This window comes from Diabrotica undecimpunctata, chromosome 1, assembly GCF_040954645.1.
Source record: "Diabrotica undecimpunctata isolate CICGRU chromosome 1, icDiaUnde3, whole genome shotgun sequence".
Taxonomy (NCBI): Eukaryota; Metazoa; Arthropoda; class Insecta; order Coleoptera; family Chrysomelidae; genus Diabrotica; species Diabrotica undecimpunctata.
The window spans coordinates 378,594-395,266 of record NC_092803.1 but is presented as its reverse complement, the minus strand read 5'-3'; the positions used below and the strand labels follow the sequence as shown (position 1 = coordinate 395,266).

Here is a 16,673-nt window from a genome sequence, read left to right as displayed (position 1 = left end):
GGCAACTCTGTCAAAAGACAAAACCAAATTTTGCGATTCCAGGAAAAGCCGGCTTTGTTAAAAAATATCATTGACCCCAAGTTTGAAATGCATAATAAGAATATTATAATAAAAGACACTAATATAAAGGCGATTAAATATGTTAACGATTTATATTATAATGCAGTAATCATATAAAAAATAAACATGTTAAAATAAAAACTATTTACCTTGTACTGCATCAGAAGAACATATTTACCCTTATATCCTTTAAACCAATTAAATAACACAAGTGATCACATCGATATAGTTAATGTAAAAGGTGCTAAAAGCCATTTATTCATTCACAATCATATTCCTGACTGAAAACGCAACTACAGTCATTCACTGCATTACAAACTCCGTTTTAGCATGAAACACGTACCAATCGGATCGTTTATGTAAAAATTTTGAATTTTTCACAAAAAAGAATTCTAATCTGTTTGAATGATTTAAATACAAACTTTTTATATGCTTTTTCTATTTAACAAAAACTCCAAATGTCAAACTAAATTCAAATTCTTGTCGCTACTAAATATTGCGCAAGACAGTACAATGTTGCCAAGAAGAGTTAAAACTATTAGGGTTGGCTGAAAGAAATATTTTATACTATGAGACGTTTGCTTAATTTAAATTGATTATTGGAAAGAGAGTGAGAATAGTACACATAAATGTAGGCATATATTTCACATTAATTTGAAAGTCAATATTTTTAAAAAAATGGACATTGAGAAAATAAAGAAAATAATTCATAAAGATCTTAGTTTTATAAAGATCATTGCACGGCAACATTGTCCGAAGACAAAACCAAATTTTGCGATTTCACTAAAAGCAAGCCTTGTAATAAAACTTCATTTAACCCAATTTACAAATGAATAATAGAATATTGTACTACAACATAGCTATACAAAAATATTTCAATATTAATTTACAGATTAAATATGTTAACGATTTATAATTTAGTAATCATACATGAAAGTATAGGTAATAAAAACTACTTACCTTCTACAGCATCAGACGAATATTTTTATTATTACCTCCTCCGAACTTTATTTTTATCATTAAATAACACAATTATGTAGTTAATCTAAAAGTTTTTACAAATCGATATCAAAATCTATACCCGTTAGGTACCGAATACCAACTAAATCATTCATTGCATTATAGGTAAACTACATTTATCTAATGCGAAACGTAAATATTACCGTCCAAATATAGCTCAGAATTCTGATCTTATTACACAAAATAACACTTCAACAATACTACTTTTCTGTTAGATACCTATATTTGCTTTTTTTGCACCCTTTTTTCTAGTCAACGCAAATTCCGAATGTCTTACTTGAATTCAAATTATTGTAGATGTCAGCACTAAGCATTACGCAAGTCCTTACACCGTTGCCAAGAATAATGAAAAATATTAAGGTTTGCTCATTTTGGTTATTTGGAGTTATTTTTTAAGAGAGAGAAATAAAAAACTATATTAATTAACATTTATTTATAAAAATCTATACACAACAGAGTATAATAATTTCAACTACTTAAAACTATCCTACAATGTCATAATAATGTTGATAAACAACAAAAAGAAACAAATATAAATGGTATGCCCTGAGAGGTGATTTGGTTGTGCTGAATGTACGTGTTTCAGCAAGACATCTTTAAGTTGATTGCCATAGTCTATTTTCCATTGATGATTTGTTTCGATCGTATCCAAGACACTGGATTTAGCCAGTTGGACGTTTTCGTTGTCTTTGTAAGTCTCGAGAATTTTTTTCATCTAGAAAAAAAAAAGATACAACATACTTCAATTAATTATACAAGGGAAAATCTAGGGCAAAAGAAGTGTAGGAAGGAGAAGTATCTCATGGTTGCGTAACTTGAGGGAATGGTACGGATTACACATCAATCGAACTATTCAGAGAGGCAGCATCTAAGATCAGAATAGCCATGATGATTGCCAACCTCCGTCACGAAATAGCACGTAAAGAAGAAGACATTATAGTTGAGATGATTAGAAAATTTTCATAAAATCTTTGTACTTACCTTTTCAACTTCTTCTGGTGTAGACAATTTGGTTGCAAAATCAATCAATAGACCATAGAGTTGATTACCTCCATCATATCTGTAGTAAAAACAATAATTTTAGCGGTAGAATTATATAGATATGCTCGCATAAAAAGTAAATATAATAAAATATTTTACTTACGCCACATCCATTTCTTTTAAGTTTTTCTCTAAAAAGTCCAAAGCTGCAGAGACACCCACTTTGTTGTTGAAATAAACAGCATTGAAAACTACTTGAAAGTCTTGTTTTCTAATGAAAATCTTCGGGTCTAAGGTTAAGTCTAAATAACTGCAAAAACAAAGAGGAAAATATAAACTACAGTGATGAGAGAATATGCAGAAGATATCTGAAAACCAAAATCGTAGATCTAAGAAAAATACAGTTTTATGTCGAGTAATACATCTTAAAACTGATTGTCTAAATCCTAATGTCTAAAACGGATAGGTGGCATTTCAATTACAGCAGAAAATTGCAAAAATCTATGAAAAAAATCATTCAAAAAGTGATGATGAGGAACCTAGTAGATCATTAGTAAACGTGGCAAAAATTATTTAAAAACAGAGTTGGAAGAACTTGGTCATATTGTTATAAACATTTGGAATATTGGGCATCCTAAAACCAAAGCCCAAGTTGCGATGTTCTTTATTGGCCTATCAACTAAGACCACGCTGCGTAAAATGGACCGACTAACACGCAACGAATCAATGCACTTGCAAGGAAAAATCCGGCTATGTCAAATGTGTCATTTGTGAGGGAATCCACTTCGCAAACTGTAAAGGTTGCAGCGTCTACAAAGAACTACAAAAGAAAAAATTTCCGGCACTTAGAGCTAAGCAAACCTTAGCAAACCCCAAAGATCATGTCAAATACCTGGGTATGCACCTCGACAGGTGGTTAACATGGAAGAAGCATATATTCATAAAAAGAAAACAACTAGTCCTTAAGCTTAGCAGACTTTACTGGTTACTAGGTAAAATATCACAACTATCTCTACATAACAAGGTATTAGTTTATACACCACTCAAGCCAATATTGCGTTATGGGATCCAGTTGTGGGGAGCAGCATCCAGGTCTAGTGTAGATACCTTGAAGAGGTTTCAATCAAAAGTTGTAGGCGTCATTCCAAATACGCTATGGTATACACTTAATCAGTTCATTACGCACGACCTTCAAGTCAAGACTGTTAAAGAAGAGATCACAAATTGCTCCCAGAAATATGCTTTGCAGCTTGAAAACCATCCTAACAATCTTGCAACGAACCTTATGAGGCCACTACTAAATCTAAGACTAAAACGACACACTCCCAGTGATCTTTCAACAAGATTTCTTAACTGAGTTTTTTTTGTATTTTTTGTGTAGATCCCAAATTTACAAATAATTTTTGTTAAAATTAAAATAGAGTAGGAAATGGTCATAGGACAACTTCTTGCATGTTCCTTGTAAAATAATTACACAATTTAGTTATTAATTAACTTAGGTTAAAAAAATATCGAGTAATACGATGAGAAAGTTTTAAAATAGATCTACTCATATACTTTCCTTTTAAGAAGTTTTTCATCTTCCATACATCCTAAGGCTATAAGAATCGAATTAGTCAACGCTGAGGATTGCGTTGATTTAAGAACATTCAAGAGAAATGTATAGTCGTCTTGCAGTTGATCACTCTTTTTTAAACCATAGCAGAAGACTGCGTCTTGTATACTAAGCTCTGGTAATCTAAAATATAAGTTATCATTAACAAAGGCATCGATGTATCATTCTTAAACGTTTTCAAAAGTTCCTTACATATTTTTGTCCCTAAAGTCATCAAACTGCTTTTTTGCTAACGCTAGACATCCCTCCTCTTCTAGTTTGCATTTCATACCAGTAATAGCAGCTTGTTTTAATTTGTCCACATGTGTTACATACTCAGTATTCTCAGGAAATGCTTCCATAATTATTTCTAGAATAAATCTCTAAAACAAGCAGACAAAACAAACGGTTTATATCAGAATACGTCCAAAAAAAAGTTGCTTAAAAACTGAACATTTAAACAAAATAAAATAAATCCCTCATTACTCACTGTTAATAACTTGCTAGTTTTTTCATCGACCATATCCATTTGATAAATAAACTCTCTATTGGCCGACATCCATGGATAAAAACTGGGTTCTTTTCTTAGATAATTTGCCAGTTCAAATGCTTTGGAATAACTAACTTTTCCAATTCGGGCTATGTGAAATATATCGTCAACCAATTGTGCTCTATCTAAAGAATCGATAGATTCTCTTTCTACATCGTTGTGTAAAGCATCGATGATATTACTCCACAATGTGTCGTCGTAGTTTACCCTATAGAAACCTATGACACATAAAGCAGGTTTATATGAATTGTACTACTTTGTTACGTGGAATTAACAAAAACCCAGCTAGTGAAATGATATTTTTCAGAAAAGTGAAAGAAGTTATATGACTATAGATAGACAAATGTAAACGGTAAATGTAAATGTTACAAATGAAACGAATTTTGATGCTGGAACAAATGCCTTAATCCTGGAATGAAGAATAAGATTAATTCCAATGTACCGGACTTACCCCCTCTTTGTATATTTAACAACAGCCAATCTTCTTTAGTATGCTTAATAGTGTATGTTTCGGCTGGTTCTAGCCAACCTCTAATTTTTCCTGAAAAATCTTTTTCTTTTTGACTAGTATAGCTTAACGGCACGTACCAATGATCTTTTGATTTCTTCTTCTTGTTACTTAGGAACCTAGTCTAAAACATCATGAATAATTTTAATTTAAAAAAGAGTTTTTTCTCGATGAATATTAGGTTTGGAAAACTATTTAGTATTTATTGAAATATTTTATATATTTTTATTTATCATTCTTAATATTTTAACAGAAGATACAGCTGAAACAAATAGACGACATCGAATATATAAACGCGAGCTGGGAGAAAATTGAAAACAACATTAAAGAAGCAGCAACAAAAAGTCTAAGAAAACGCCAAGTCATACAAGAAGGAAGAAGAAGAAGATATGTCTTAAAGATATGATATGTCTGGAAGAATATTTTTAACATATGACCTAATTTAAAAGTTAACTTTCCCACGTTAAAATTGGCTAATTCATATGTTTATCGAGTGTGAGAACCACTTGTCGTTAATTACCCTAAAAATGCTGGAGAAAGCCCAAAACGTTTTTAAATGATCAACCTATCAACCTATCTAATTTATCGCAATAAGATGATGCATACGTTATTTTGTACAAAAAGTTTGAGTTACAGTTTTAAAGATTATTAGTTATTTAATTTATTACGTTGCACCATCGACTTCGAAATTTTTCCAGATGAATTCGCTCCTCGCCACCGCTAGGTAAGACGGTTTGTTTAGACGCAAGGGCAGAATTAAACGAAACATTTCATAGAGTAAATGTGCTTTTTTTGATTTGATAATGATTTACGAGTTATGCCAATCGTTTTTTTATTATTTACAAGTATATGTTTCATTTAATTGTTTACTACTTTAATCAACCAGCCAGCTATTTCTGACATTTCCTACATAAACATATATATATATATATATATATATATATATATATATATATATATACATATATATATATATATATATATATATATATACATATATATATATATATATATATATATATATATATATATATATATATATATATATATATATACCCGGTATTTAGGCGGCACACGCCCTTCCGGTAGGGATCTATGGAGGAGTATCACCGAGCCGCAAGCCCTTATCTCTTGCCGTACTGCTCCACCATAGGCCGATCCGATACCAGCATAAAATTAAACATATTATTTAATTTAATATATACTAATAATATACAATTTAATAATACGTCTTTAGTCAATAAGGGTGTACCTGTGATACAGTAACTGCAGATCTATTTGTTTGTTTTACTGTTACCAGCGGATAACCGGAGTGGTAAATCCAATTGTGCATTTTCTGTTGAAAATGGGTCACTTCATTTCTTGCGGTTAATTGCAACGAGCTGAGGAGAGTTTCAGGATCAACATTTCCATATTTACTGCAAAAGTTTAAAGATAGAATGGAAAAATACAATTATTGACTTAGAACATGCATTTTATGTGATAAACTGAATACTCGAACTTAACTAAAACATGGAGTGGAATATTTAATATTTTCTTACTTTTCATTCAGATAATTATGTATGCCTTCTTTGAAGAGATCTTCTCCTAAAATAAATTTCATCATTCGGACGATACTGCACCCTAAAATAAAAAATAAAAAATAATTACCAATCTTAAATGCTTATTTAAGATAGCCTTTTTTACCTTTGATATAAGTGAATTCATCAAATTTATTACTAGCTTCTAACGGGGTATTCAACGCACTCTCTGGTTCTGATATAGCTGAAGATGATAAAGTTGTGTCTTGTTCCAAAAGCATCTGCATTTCTCCAGCTACCAGTTGCTTTTCTACTTCCATGTTGAGGGTACCATTTTCAAGCTAATACATAAAATACAACAATTTAATAATTACTTTGTTATTTAAAAAGTCGTTTGATATTCTGTGATAAATCTGTGCAAAAAGAGTTTATTGATGAATTAACTAAAGCAGAAAAGGATGATTTTTCAAAAAATTTAATTATGAAAGGCACAAAAAACAGCAGAAACTTTATCAACAATAAATATTATTATTCATTTATTAGTATATTATTGATAACTCATAACAATAAAAGACTGTAACAATTCACGAATTACAACATCATATTTATAATGTACATATATTCGGTATTCAATAAAGTTGAAGGTGTACCGAATCAATTAAATCAATTCTTTTCGAAAATAGCAATACCGTTAGCAAATAACATAAATAATGTTACGCTAACTCCTTGCCTATCATCTAACTTTCGATGACCTACCATTCTAGAAGCTTGTGGAGCAATTCCAACATTCGAAGTGAGACTACGCGTCGCCGTCTGGATTAGTCGACCGGACTCCAGAAGTATTTCGATGTATCACTGACAAACTTTTACTGACAACTATTACATCAAAGGTGTCACGGACAAAATTGACAAAATTTTCTAAACTAAAAGAAAAATAAAGACTGGACGACGAAGGAAATTCTAAATTTGATGAATGAAAGAACGATATATAAAAACAAAGACAACCAAAAGTATTATAAATATTTACAAGGAGTAATTCGATTAAAAATTCGTACAACTAAAAAGGAAAATTGGCTAAAAAGGAAAATATAATGTTTTTAAAGGTCATGCCTGAAATGATCTCAAATATGTTTCCTTTTGCTTTTTTCTTTATGAAAATCATTTTAAGAGTTTCGTTTGATTCAAATTTAGATTTGACAGAAGCAGTTTATTTATGCTTGTCGAAAATGTTAAACCTATTTACCATGTTCATTTTTATGTGTTTTAAGTTGTGAAATAACTATTTTTTTAGATTATTTTGGTATCTGAATTGTTGGTCCAAGGTACAATACTAGGAGGTTCCAGGTACAAGACCAAATTGTACCTTGGTCCAACCTACATAAAATTAAAAAAAATTAAATTCTCTTAAACGCATTTCTTTAAAAATTTTAAGTATATTGTTGCTTAAGACTTATGTTGCTAATTTGCTATGCTAAATCTCAACTTAATACAATACAACATTCTCCCCTATATAGAGAGATACATTTGTACTTTTGAAAAAATAAATTTAATAAAAATGTATCTTCTGGCTTATAGTCTTAGGTAAAACAGAGAGCACAAGGAATGTTAAAAGAAGATTACTAACTTGACTGGAGAATAAAGAAAATGGTATGATTGCAGCTCAAAACAACTCTTTAGGCCAATTGCTTTGAAAGTTAGAATGGCTATAATGATTTTCAATCTCCGTAATGAAGATGATACTTAAAAAAGAAGAAGAAGAAATTGGACATGTATATTTTTATAGTAATAAGCTGATATACAAAAAAAATATTTACACTACCTAAAAGAGTTAATATTTCTTACCATGTCCGTAATAATATAGGAAAAATAGGTAGCAAAACCTTCGTTTAACCACAAATTTGACCACCAATCCAAGGTAACGTAGTTTCCAAACCACTGATGAGCTATTTCATGGGCCATAACATGTATGATGTTTTGATTAATATCACTTCTTGTTCTGTTGCCATCATCCAGTAGATCCAGTTCACTAAAAGCATCCAATTATGTAATTGGTTAAATAAATATTTCTTTAAAAAACTACTCACGTAAAAGTGATCAATCCCCAGTTTTCCATAGCACCGGCTGAGAGCTCAGGAACGGCTACCAAGTACCGTTGCGGATTCCCTAAATCTTCATAGTCGATACCAATCCATCGGCTTAAAGCCTCATAAAGCTGCTGGCCGTACTTTACGGCCACTACCATATTGTGGCTAGCACTTGGTCGAGCAAATACGTTGAACGAAGAATTTTCATTAACTGCAGCCTCGAATTCGGACACCACGAAGGCTACGAGATACGACGACATGACAGGAGTCCTTTGGAATTTATGGGTGGTAATATTTCTAAGGAAAAAATGTATTTGTCAATAAAAGGATGAAAATGTAACACACAGTGGTACAAAATCAATAATAAATATCACAATTTTGTTCACATCATTACTTGTGTATTGATATGTCAATTAAAAATAATTTTAGAAAATACAGTTATTACCTTATGGTACTGGACGATTCTAATTTGGTATTCGCCAGAACCCTATATTTGCTCGGTGATTGAATGATTATATCGAAGGTGGCTTTCAAATACGGCTCGTCAAAACATGGAAACGCCTTTCTGGCAAATTCAGGCTGAAATAGAGTGGTCACGAGTAGTGTTCCGTTGTCGTACCAAGTTTTATATAACCCATTCATTTCTGTAGTCGAATATTTTCCTTCGTAGATTATGAATAGAGAATCACCAGATCTGAAATTTATAAAATAAATAATTTGTAATGAAAAAAAAACAAGATTGAAATACAACTACCTGAATAATGTTGGACATTGAATCCTAAAAATCTGAGTCTCAGGATTGATATCGGTAAAACTGCACTTTTCGTTGTTCTTAGTGACATGTTTGATTGTAATACAGTCATTATGAGCATTTAAGAGTACGTATCCATGAACTCCATGGTCTATTTTTAAAATAATTTCAACTTGGCCATAAAAGTTTTGATCGTTAGGATCTATATTTAAATTAAGCTTATAGTTAATTGGTTTTATGTGTTCTAATAAGCGATAATTTTTATCTGCTTCTGTGAAACGTGTATATATTAGTAAAAAGACACCGATATATAGCATTTGAAGAGGTGAAAACATATTTACCTAAAAATGAAGATTATTAATATAAATATATGATAAATAAAAGAGCAGTCTACAGAACAATATCAAATACAACTTAGAACACAATCAATCGAATCCAAAAAACTGTTACTTGCCTGCTTCGTAGACCTAGCAAAAGAATCTGTTATACGCAAAAATTTTTTATATATCGCCACAATAATATTTTTCTTGTATAAAAATTTATTTCTGAAAAAATAAATAATCGATCCAACTTTTTGACTATTTGCTTTTTCAGCGCACTTAAATCATAAAAACTTTTCTATTGTACAAATGAAATTATTTATTTTAAGAACACCAGTCAGTATTTGTAAACCGTTAAAAGAAATTGGTTTAAAGTAAATATTAATAATATACAAAAAAGCGTTTTGGTACAAAAAATAATATAAATAGTTCCCATTTGCACTTTTTTGGCATAAGATCAGCAAGAAATATATTACTTTTGCATTTAGTACATCATATTAATTATAAATCAAATCTGGTAATACATTTTGGGTAGGTATTTTGTCACATTAAAACTAATTTGAATAGGACAAGTGATAAAATCATCAAAAAAATTATAATTGATATATAGAAAGCTTCTTCTTTTGGAGATGGAGAAAACTGGAGATTGGATTTCTTTTAAATACAAAATAACATAACAACTTAAAGTCAAAAAACATACATAGAAGAATATGGGAAATGTGTCGGATGTGGGAAAAAAGCTCTTCTATCAAAGATCATTAATATCTGTAATCACATTACAACATTAACAATTAACACGGTGCTAAGAAAGAGGGGATGGTCCAAGAAACTTTAAATCTTCTGGAAAAGATCCAAATATTGATAAAAAAAGAAAATTAAATATATGTAAATCGAGGGAGATGAATTATGATTTTTCAGCGTTAACGAAAAGGTCAAACAGTTTACCGGTATCGAAAAAAAAAACGCAAATACGAGCTATAAAGAAGTACTTCCACAAAAATTTAGTATTTGAATAATATATCAAAATATGTTACACAATATTCTACAAATGAACGAAAAATACATCCCAAGAGAAATGTATTACATAAACAATAATATTTAAAATTTCATTTGAATTTTTGCTCCTCATTTTATACAAATTAACTCATAGAGGCAAAAAAATTCTAATCAAAGTAAGTAATTAAAAAGATTATGGAGAACTCCAGTGCAGTTTATCGTGCCTTTTACTACAACGAAAGGTTTTCTGCGAATTACATTAATCGTTTAGAGGTGTAGGTTGGTTGATTGTACTGTAGTTAATGATTAATCGTTCAACATATTCTTACACTGTTTATCCAGTACGAGCAAGAAAAAAATACTCTATACAAGGTCCTATGAATGTGATCCTCAGCCAATTAGAACTTTTTCAGAATGTACTATAATAGATTTCCTTCAAGAAACGAATTTGTATTACAAAATTTGAGGATTTTTTTATTTTCTTTTTTTTTTCTTTCTTGTAAATTATAATGTAATCATTTAATAATAATAATAGTCTCCCGTTTTATACCGCTGTCGCGGCTTTGGGAGTATAGCAGGGTAGTCTGTTATATCTAGGGCCTACAGTATACAAGGAAGGTAACATGGCCAGTGCTACGCTTCAACCGTCTATTATTACCCCTGGTTTTACCCAAGGTACTCATTTTTATTCAGGCTGAGTCGACCTGGGGCCTATAGACATTTTTAAAATGTCTAGATGTTCTTGCCGGCGGTAGGATTCGAACTCCGGACCAGCGGCTTGCGAGGCAAGCATCCTACCACTTGCGCTACGCAGGCCCTAATGTAATCATTTACAGTGACAAAAATTTATAATAACAAAATTGGCCCAGTGCAATAACCTTTTAGTTGAGACAATAAATAAAAAAGGGCTACCAAAGCTTTCTTGACTACCAAGACAAACGTCTTGGTAGAAATAGAAATCCACCAAGGAGTTAGACAAGGAAGCATACTATCTCCAGTATTATTTAATCTGTAATTAAAATATATTTTCGACGAAGCATTAATCACATGTAATGCGGCAATTTCTATAAATGGGAGATTAATGTCGTGACTACAGAATATAAAGAATGGAGAGGCATAAAAATAACTCTGGCGATCTTTTGCATGTCGCAAGAGACAGACGCTTTGCCTTAAGATAATTATATTCTGCACTATAGGTTCATTATTATAAGAAGAAGACAGATTAATTATGCGGTACGCCAACAATATAGTGATAATCGCTAACAACCTAGAAAACTCTCAAGACTTGTAGAAGCAAGAAATAGACCAAGCATTCAATATGGAATGAGGATGAACCTAAAAAATCTAAATATATGACTATTAGTTAATATTGAGTATTGACAATAATAATCTAGCATTAAAAACTAACGGTTCTATTATAAAATGAGAGTAAATAATTATTAATATCTAGGAACGATACTAGAATCTATCATAATCAAATGATAGAGATTCACAGGCACATCGAAATTAAATAAATATAAGGTTGAATGCTCGAATAAATGAACTTCTAAATCTAGATCAGATAAAAGGCATATATCGAGCACAGTTTAATTTAATCTTGCCCAAGTACTTTCGATCCCTAGATCATCTGCAGGGGCATCTGAAATAAGCCAAGAAACGTTTTTTTATAACTAAAGAAATTGATTAACTTCGATAAAAACTCGAAATTTCTGGTTGATAAAGAGTTTTTATGTGATTAACGTTTATAGACTTACTTCGTCAATTTTCTATAAACTATATGTTCTTATGTGATTAACGTTTATAGTTTATAGAAAATTGACGAAGTAAGTCTATAAACGTTAATCACATAAAAACTCTTTATCAACCATAAATTTCGAGTTTTTATCGAAGTTAATCAATTTCTTTAGTTATAAAAAAACGTTTCTTGGCTTATTTCAGATGCCCCTGAAGATGATCTAGGGATCGAAAGTACTTGGGCAAGATTAAATTAAACTGTGCTCGATATATGCCTTTTATCTGATCAAAGTACATCGAAATTATTATTTCGATGAGAGATCAGTTCTTTAACAGGCACGCCTGGACTGGCCAGCTGGCTCATGCGCCCTATTCATAAAAAAAATTTATGAAAATTTTGAAAACATGTTTGAACCTTTATCCAAAGATGATACAGCTATTATCTCATCTAAGAAGTATTATCTCAAGAAAATAAAATTAGACCGGTGAAAACTATTATCAGATAATGTAAAATACTCCCATTTTCGAAAGACTTTTATATGGAGTCTTAGAACACATTAAAGTCTGAGAAAATTCATTTAATGTGTAACAGATGTCGCCTGTAGACACGATATCTGGACTGTCCACTCTTGTGCCTCCATTTTACAACATCGCTGTTATGATCGCTTGTATGTTGTGTCGGCGAGAACGAGAAATCTAGAATCATCCTTGGTAAGTAATTCCTTTGGTTCTCAACATTTTCGTAGTATTATCTATAAAATCGTTCATTACAGATTTTACTGAATATTTTTAAGAAGTAACATGCATTGACTATGATTTGACGTAATTTATTTGTATCTACGTTAACGCATGTCTATCATACGGCCCTCGGAATAACAGGTTGACGCATGGAGCTTGTCGACTAAGCCGTGCCGGGGTCTAAGTCGATAAACCCTATCGTGTACTCAAAATTTTAAAATTTGTGTTGGCATTTTACAATTAATTAATAAGTTGATAGTGATATCGAGGCATTTAAAAACTATTAGCAACTATTATATTGCATATGTTTCTCCACATGTAAATCTATCTGAAGCGTTAATCGTCTTTATTTTGCAAGCATCGGATATTTGAAACGTTGACGAGACGGGTATCACAACTGTTTTGAACCCGGATAGAATAGTGGCTCGACTTGGCTTCAAGTAAATAGACAAACTCACGCCCAAAGAGAAAGTTGCAGTTTCAGCAAGTGGTAATACTGTTACTCCGTTATTCATTCTCTCGAGGGTAAACTACAGGGACGACTTACTTACAGATGCACCTGTCGGAAGCCTAGTAGATGGAAATTTATCAGGATGGAAAGGAGTGTTTACGGACCCTTAAAAAATACTATAATTCAGCTATGGATAACTGGATGGTGAACAATCCAGGTAAGGCATTTTCTATATATGATGTTCCTGGCATTGTAAAATTGAGTCTGCCTCCATTTGTACTACGCCAACCAATATAATGGATGGGTTTAGTAAAATAGGGATAATTCCTCTGAATGAGGGTTTCTTTGCAGAGAGTGACTTCTTGCCATCATATGTGACAGACAGGCTTACATCAGCAAATAAAGAAGAAAATGCTACCGAAAACAACAGAAACATTTCAACAGTAGAGCAAGCTAAAGTCATGGAGATTCCACCGAAAATTCTGGAACATTTCCCAGATGTCAACGACAGTTTATCTGCAATCAGAGTCGCATCGACAAAATTAGGACCTGCAAGTTCGATATTGCTTTTCCCTGCAAAAGTAAGGCCGTTTACAAAAGCAGGTCTTCAACAAAATTCGGGAAAATCACGTAAGAGGGGGCAAACTGTTATTTTGGCATTCTGGGATAAAAGACGCTCTCACGGATTAAAAACAGAATGCGAAAGAAAAGAAAGATCCACATAAACCCTATCGAAATAGCACTAGAGGTGATGACTAGGTGCAATGTACCCATTGCAGCTGATGGGCTCACGTCAAATGCACGAACAAAAGTAATATCCCTTTTTTCATATGCATCAATTGTGATTCAGATGATAGTTTATGAGTTTCATTTTTAATTGTTAGATTTTCTTAATTTCAATGGTCAAAATAAACGTGAAAAATTTAATCTGCATTTGTTTTTGGATCGTGTCACTATTATCACCCTTATGATATCACATCAAGAAAATATTGAGTCAACTAAACACGCACCAGGGGTTACTTGACTTATTTTATAAGGCAGTCAAAATTTGCTTGAAACTTTTTTTCTACGGAGAACTCGAATAAATTAAAAATGTATGTACAATATCTGAAGGAGTATAGAACCATTCAATTCAACAATATGCAAAAAATAAATCAGTAAAAATTAATTATTGAAAAAATAAGTCAATAAACTCCGGTCTTCCCTACATTCATACTATAGAATCATAAAATACTCCCATTTTCCAAAGAATTTTTTTGTGGATCTTTGGACGCACTAAAAATTGTTCAAAAACTCAGAAATTTTGTCCTATTAGCCACCAATCACCATGATTGTTCCCAAATCGTTTAAACGAGTAAATTCTTCTGTAGAAGCAGTTGAAAAGTCACTCATACTTTTTAAAAACTTATTTATCCAGGGGGTACAAATAATTATAAGAGACAGGGAAAAACTCCTCGCTTTGGCTGATATTATAATTAACCAAAAAATTCACAAGTTATATTGATTTACTTTACATGCATTAGGATTTCAAAAAAGTCTAGTTTAAAAAGTATAGAAAAAGGGGTCTGGCGCCTTTCATTTAGAGTTAAGTTCGGCGCCTTTTTTGAGACAGTCCAGCCCTGTTAACCGAAATCAAAAATAATATTTGTTGTACTAAACAAAAGAGAAAGTTAGAATATTTTGATCATTTAAATGAACGGGAGAAAGATATACCCTACGCAAATTGATCATGCAGGGTAAAAGAGATCCAGGGGAAGATGAAGAATCTCATTGGTTTAGAAACCTCCGTAAATGGTCTGGTTGCAGCATGATCAAAACCTCCAGCGGAAGATGGCAGCATAAGAAGATAAATAATATTAAAAAAAATCATTAATTACATTTTCCTTACCTTTATGTTATATTTTATTAGACAATCCGCACAAATTATAAATACTTTTGTGATTGATTTACTTTTTTTAGACAGTAAAAACAACCATTCATGTTTGCATCGTTGCAAATATTTCTGCCTGATTACGTGAAATACTGGTGTTGTAATTAGTTGTCCTATAATATGAGCAATTAACCGGAAAAACATATATAAAGTGCACTTTAATATAATTTTAAATAGTACCAGGGCTATTTGGGAAAACCATTAGTTGGAAAATGTGGTTAAATGAAAGTTGTTGAAAATATTCAACAAGGAATCGAAACATTTAAAAATAATGTAACTTTGTTTTTCTTTTTATATTTATTTTGATTTTGTTTTGATAATTATTAATTTGAAACATATTCGTGTGTAGATATGCCATGTAACCACTAAATAATCTGATGTGAATCTTAACATAAGATAAATACTAGTGTGGAAAATCTATTCAAATAATTCAAGGAAATTGATGGTAATTATATATAATTGTCAAAGTGAAGTTCAAAATTGGTTTCTGTTGTAAAATACAAAATACTTCTAAAAAATATGATAGTTTAACAGGATCCCCGCAAGGTTAAGCGGTGTCTGCGTGTAGAACACATTTTAGCGCACTTAAAATCTACAATATCTTATTATGAAATAAATCCACAATTTTCAATTTTTTTGGAAGCATAGCTTTCTTATCGTGATCTATGGATAGAGTGGTGGATTGCACAGAGGTGTAAAAAAACAAACCGACTGTAATGACAGTAGCGATTGTGCCGAAAAATCGCAGCGACCGCACGTGGAGTTAAACGCAGTCCAATGCGTGTTTATTAATGAAATAAAATACAATTAAAATTAAACAAAATAAAATAAAACCGAATCGATTGGAGTCGAATCGAAAAAATCGATCGAATCGAATCGATTGGAGTCGAATTGAATCTACTGAAATCGATTGGTATTGATTGGAATGGAATCGAATTGAATCGATTGGAATGTAATCGAATAATACTACACGACAAGATAGATGGAAGAAGAGAGCCAGGTCGAAAAAGAACGTTATGATTTAAATTCTGAGCTTCCGTCAACAAAATTAGTAGGTATAGCCAATTTTATAGACAATCAAAGCGAAAGAGGCATACCCTAATTACAAGACAATTAGAAACGAAACACATGCACTTGTGAGAAACGCTGCACTTAGCACTCAGAAATCACTCAGAATGCTGCAAAAGGAAATATGGCGCTTCATAAGTAGTCAAAGAACGGAGGTAAAGGAACTAACAAAACCAAAATACATAGAAAAGGATACGTGGATTGACTACCTAAAAAAGCTCCATGAGGAGAGACCTTTGTTTGAGAGAGTTGGAGAGTTGTTGGAGAGAGTTTGTTCTTCCTCCTAGAGGAAGAACAAACGACGGTAGAACTGGAAACACCAGAAATTACCACAAATGAAGAACTTAATATAAATGTACAGGAAATTC

The 16,673-nt window shown here is 31.7% G+C and overlaps 1 protein-coding gene across 1 annotated transcript; it reads right to left on the bottom strand.

Moving 5' to 3' along the window:
• Nucleotides 1–1,494: 1,494 nt before the first annotated feature.
• Nucleotides 1,495–15,336, bottom strand: LOC140443038 (aminopeptidase N-like). Its single transcript, XM_072534078.1, has 15 exons — nt 15,196–15,336; nt 9,072–9,409; nt 8,763–9,011; nt 8,318–8,614; nt 8,076–8,259; nt 6,400–6,574; nt 6,255–6,336; nt 5,966–6,131; nt 4,657–4,837; nt 4,146–4,423; nt 3,869–4,038; nt 3,625–3,799; nt 2,225–2,373; nt 2,062–2,140; nt 1,495–1,795 (listed from the first exon to the last, which is right to left on the bottom strand). The coding sequence occupies exons 2-15, from the start codon at nt 9,401–9,403 to the stop codon at nt 1,568–1,570; spliced, it is 2,745 nt and encodes a 914-aa protein (XP_072390179.1). The 5' UTR covers nt 9,404–9,409; nt 15,196–15,336; the 3' UTR covers nt 1,495–1,567.
• Nucleotides 15,337–16,673: the final 1,337 nt, after the last annotated feature.

Excerpts from the sequence above, each read along its gene's own strand:
- LOC140443038 (XM_072534078.1), bottom strand. The coding sequence starts at position 9,403 with ATGTTTTCACCTCTTCAAATGCTATATATCGGTGTCTTTTTACTAATA. Across the intron at positions 3,800-3,868 it reads GACTTTAGGGACAAAAATAT|ATTACCAGAGCTTAGTATAC; the intron begins GTAAGGAACTTT and ends CTTATATTTTAG. Across the intron at positions 2,141-2,224 it reads TTAAAAGAAATGGATGTGGC|ATATGATGGAGGTAATCAAC; the intron begins GTAAGTAAAATA and ends TTTTTACTACAG.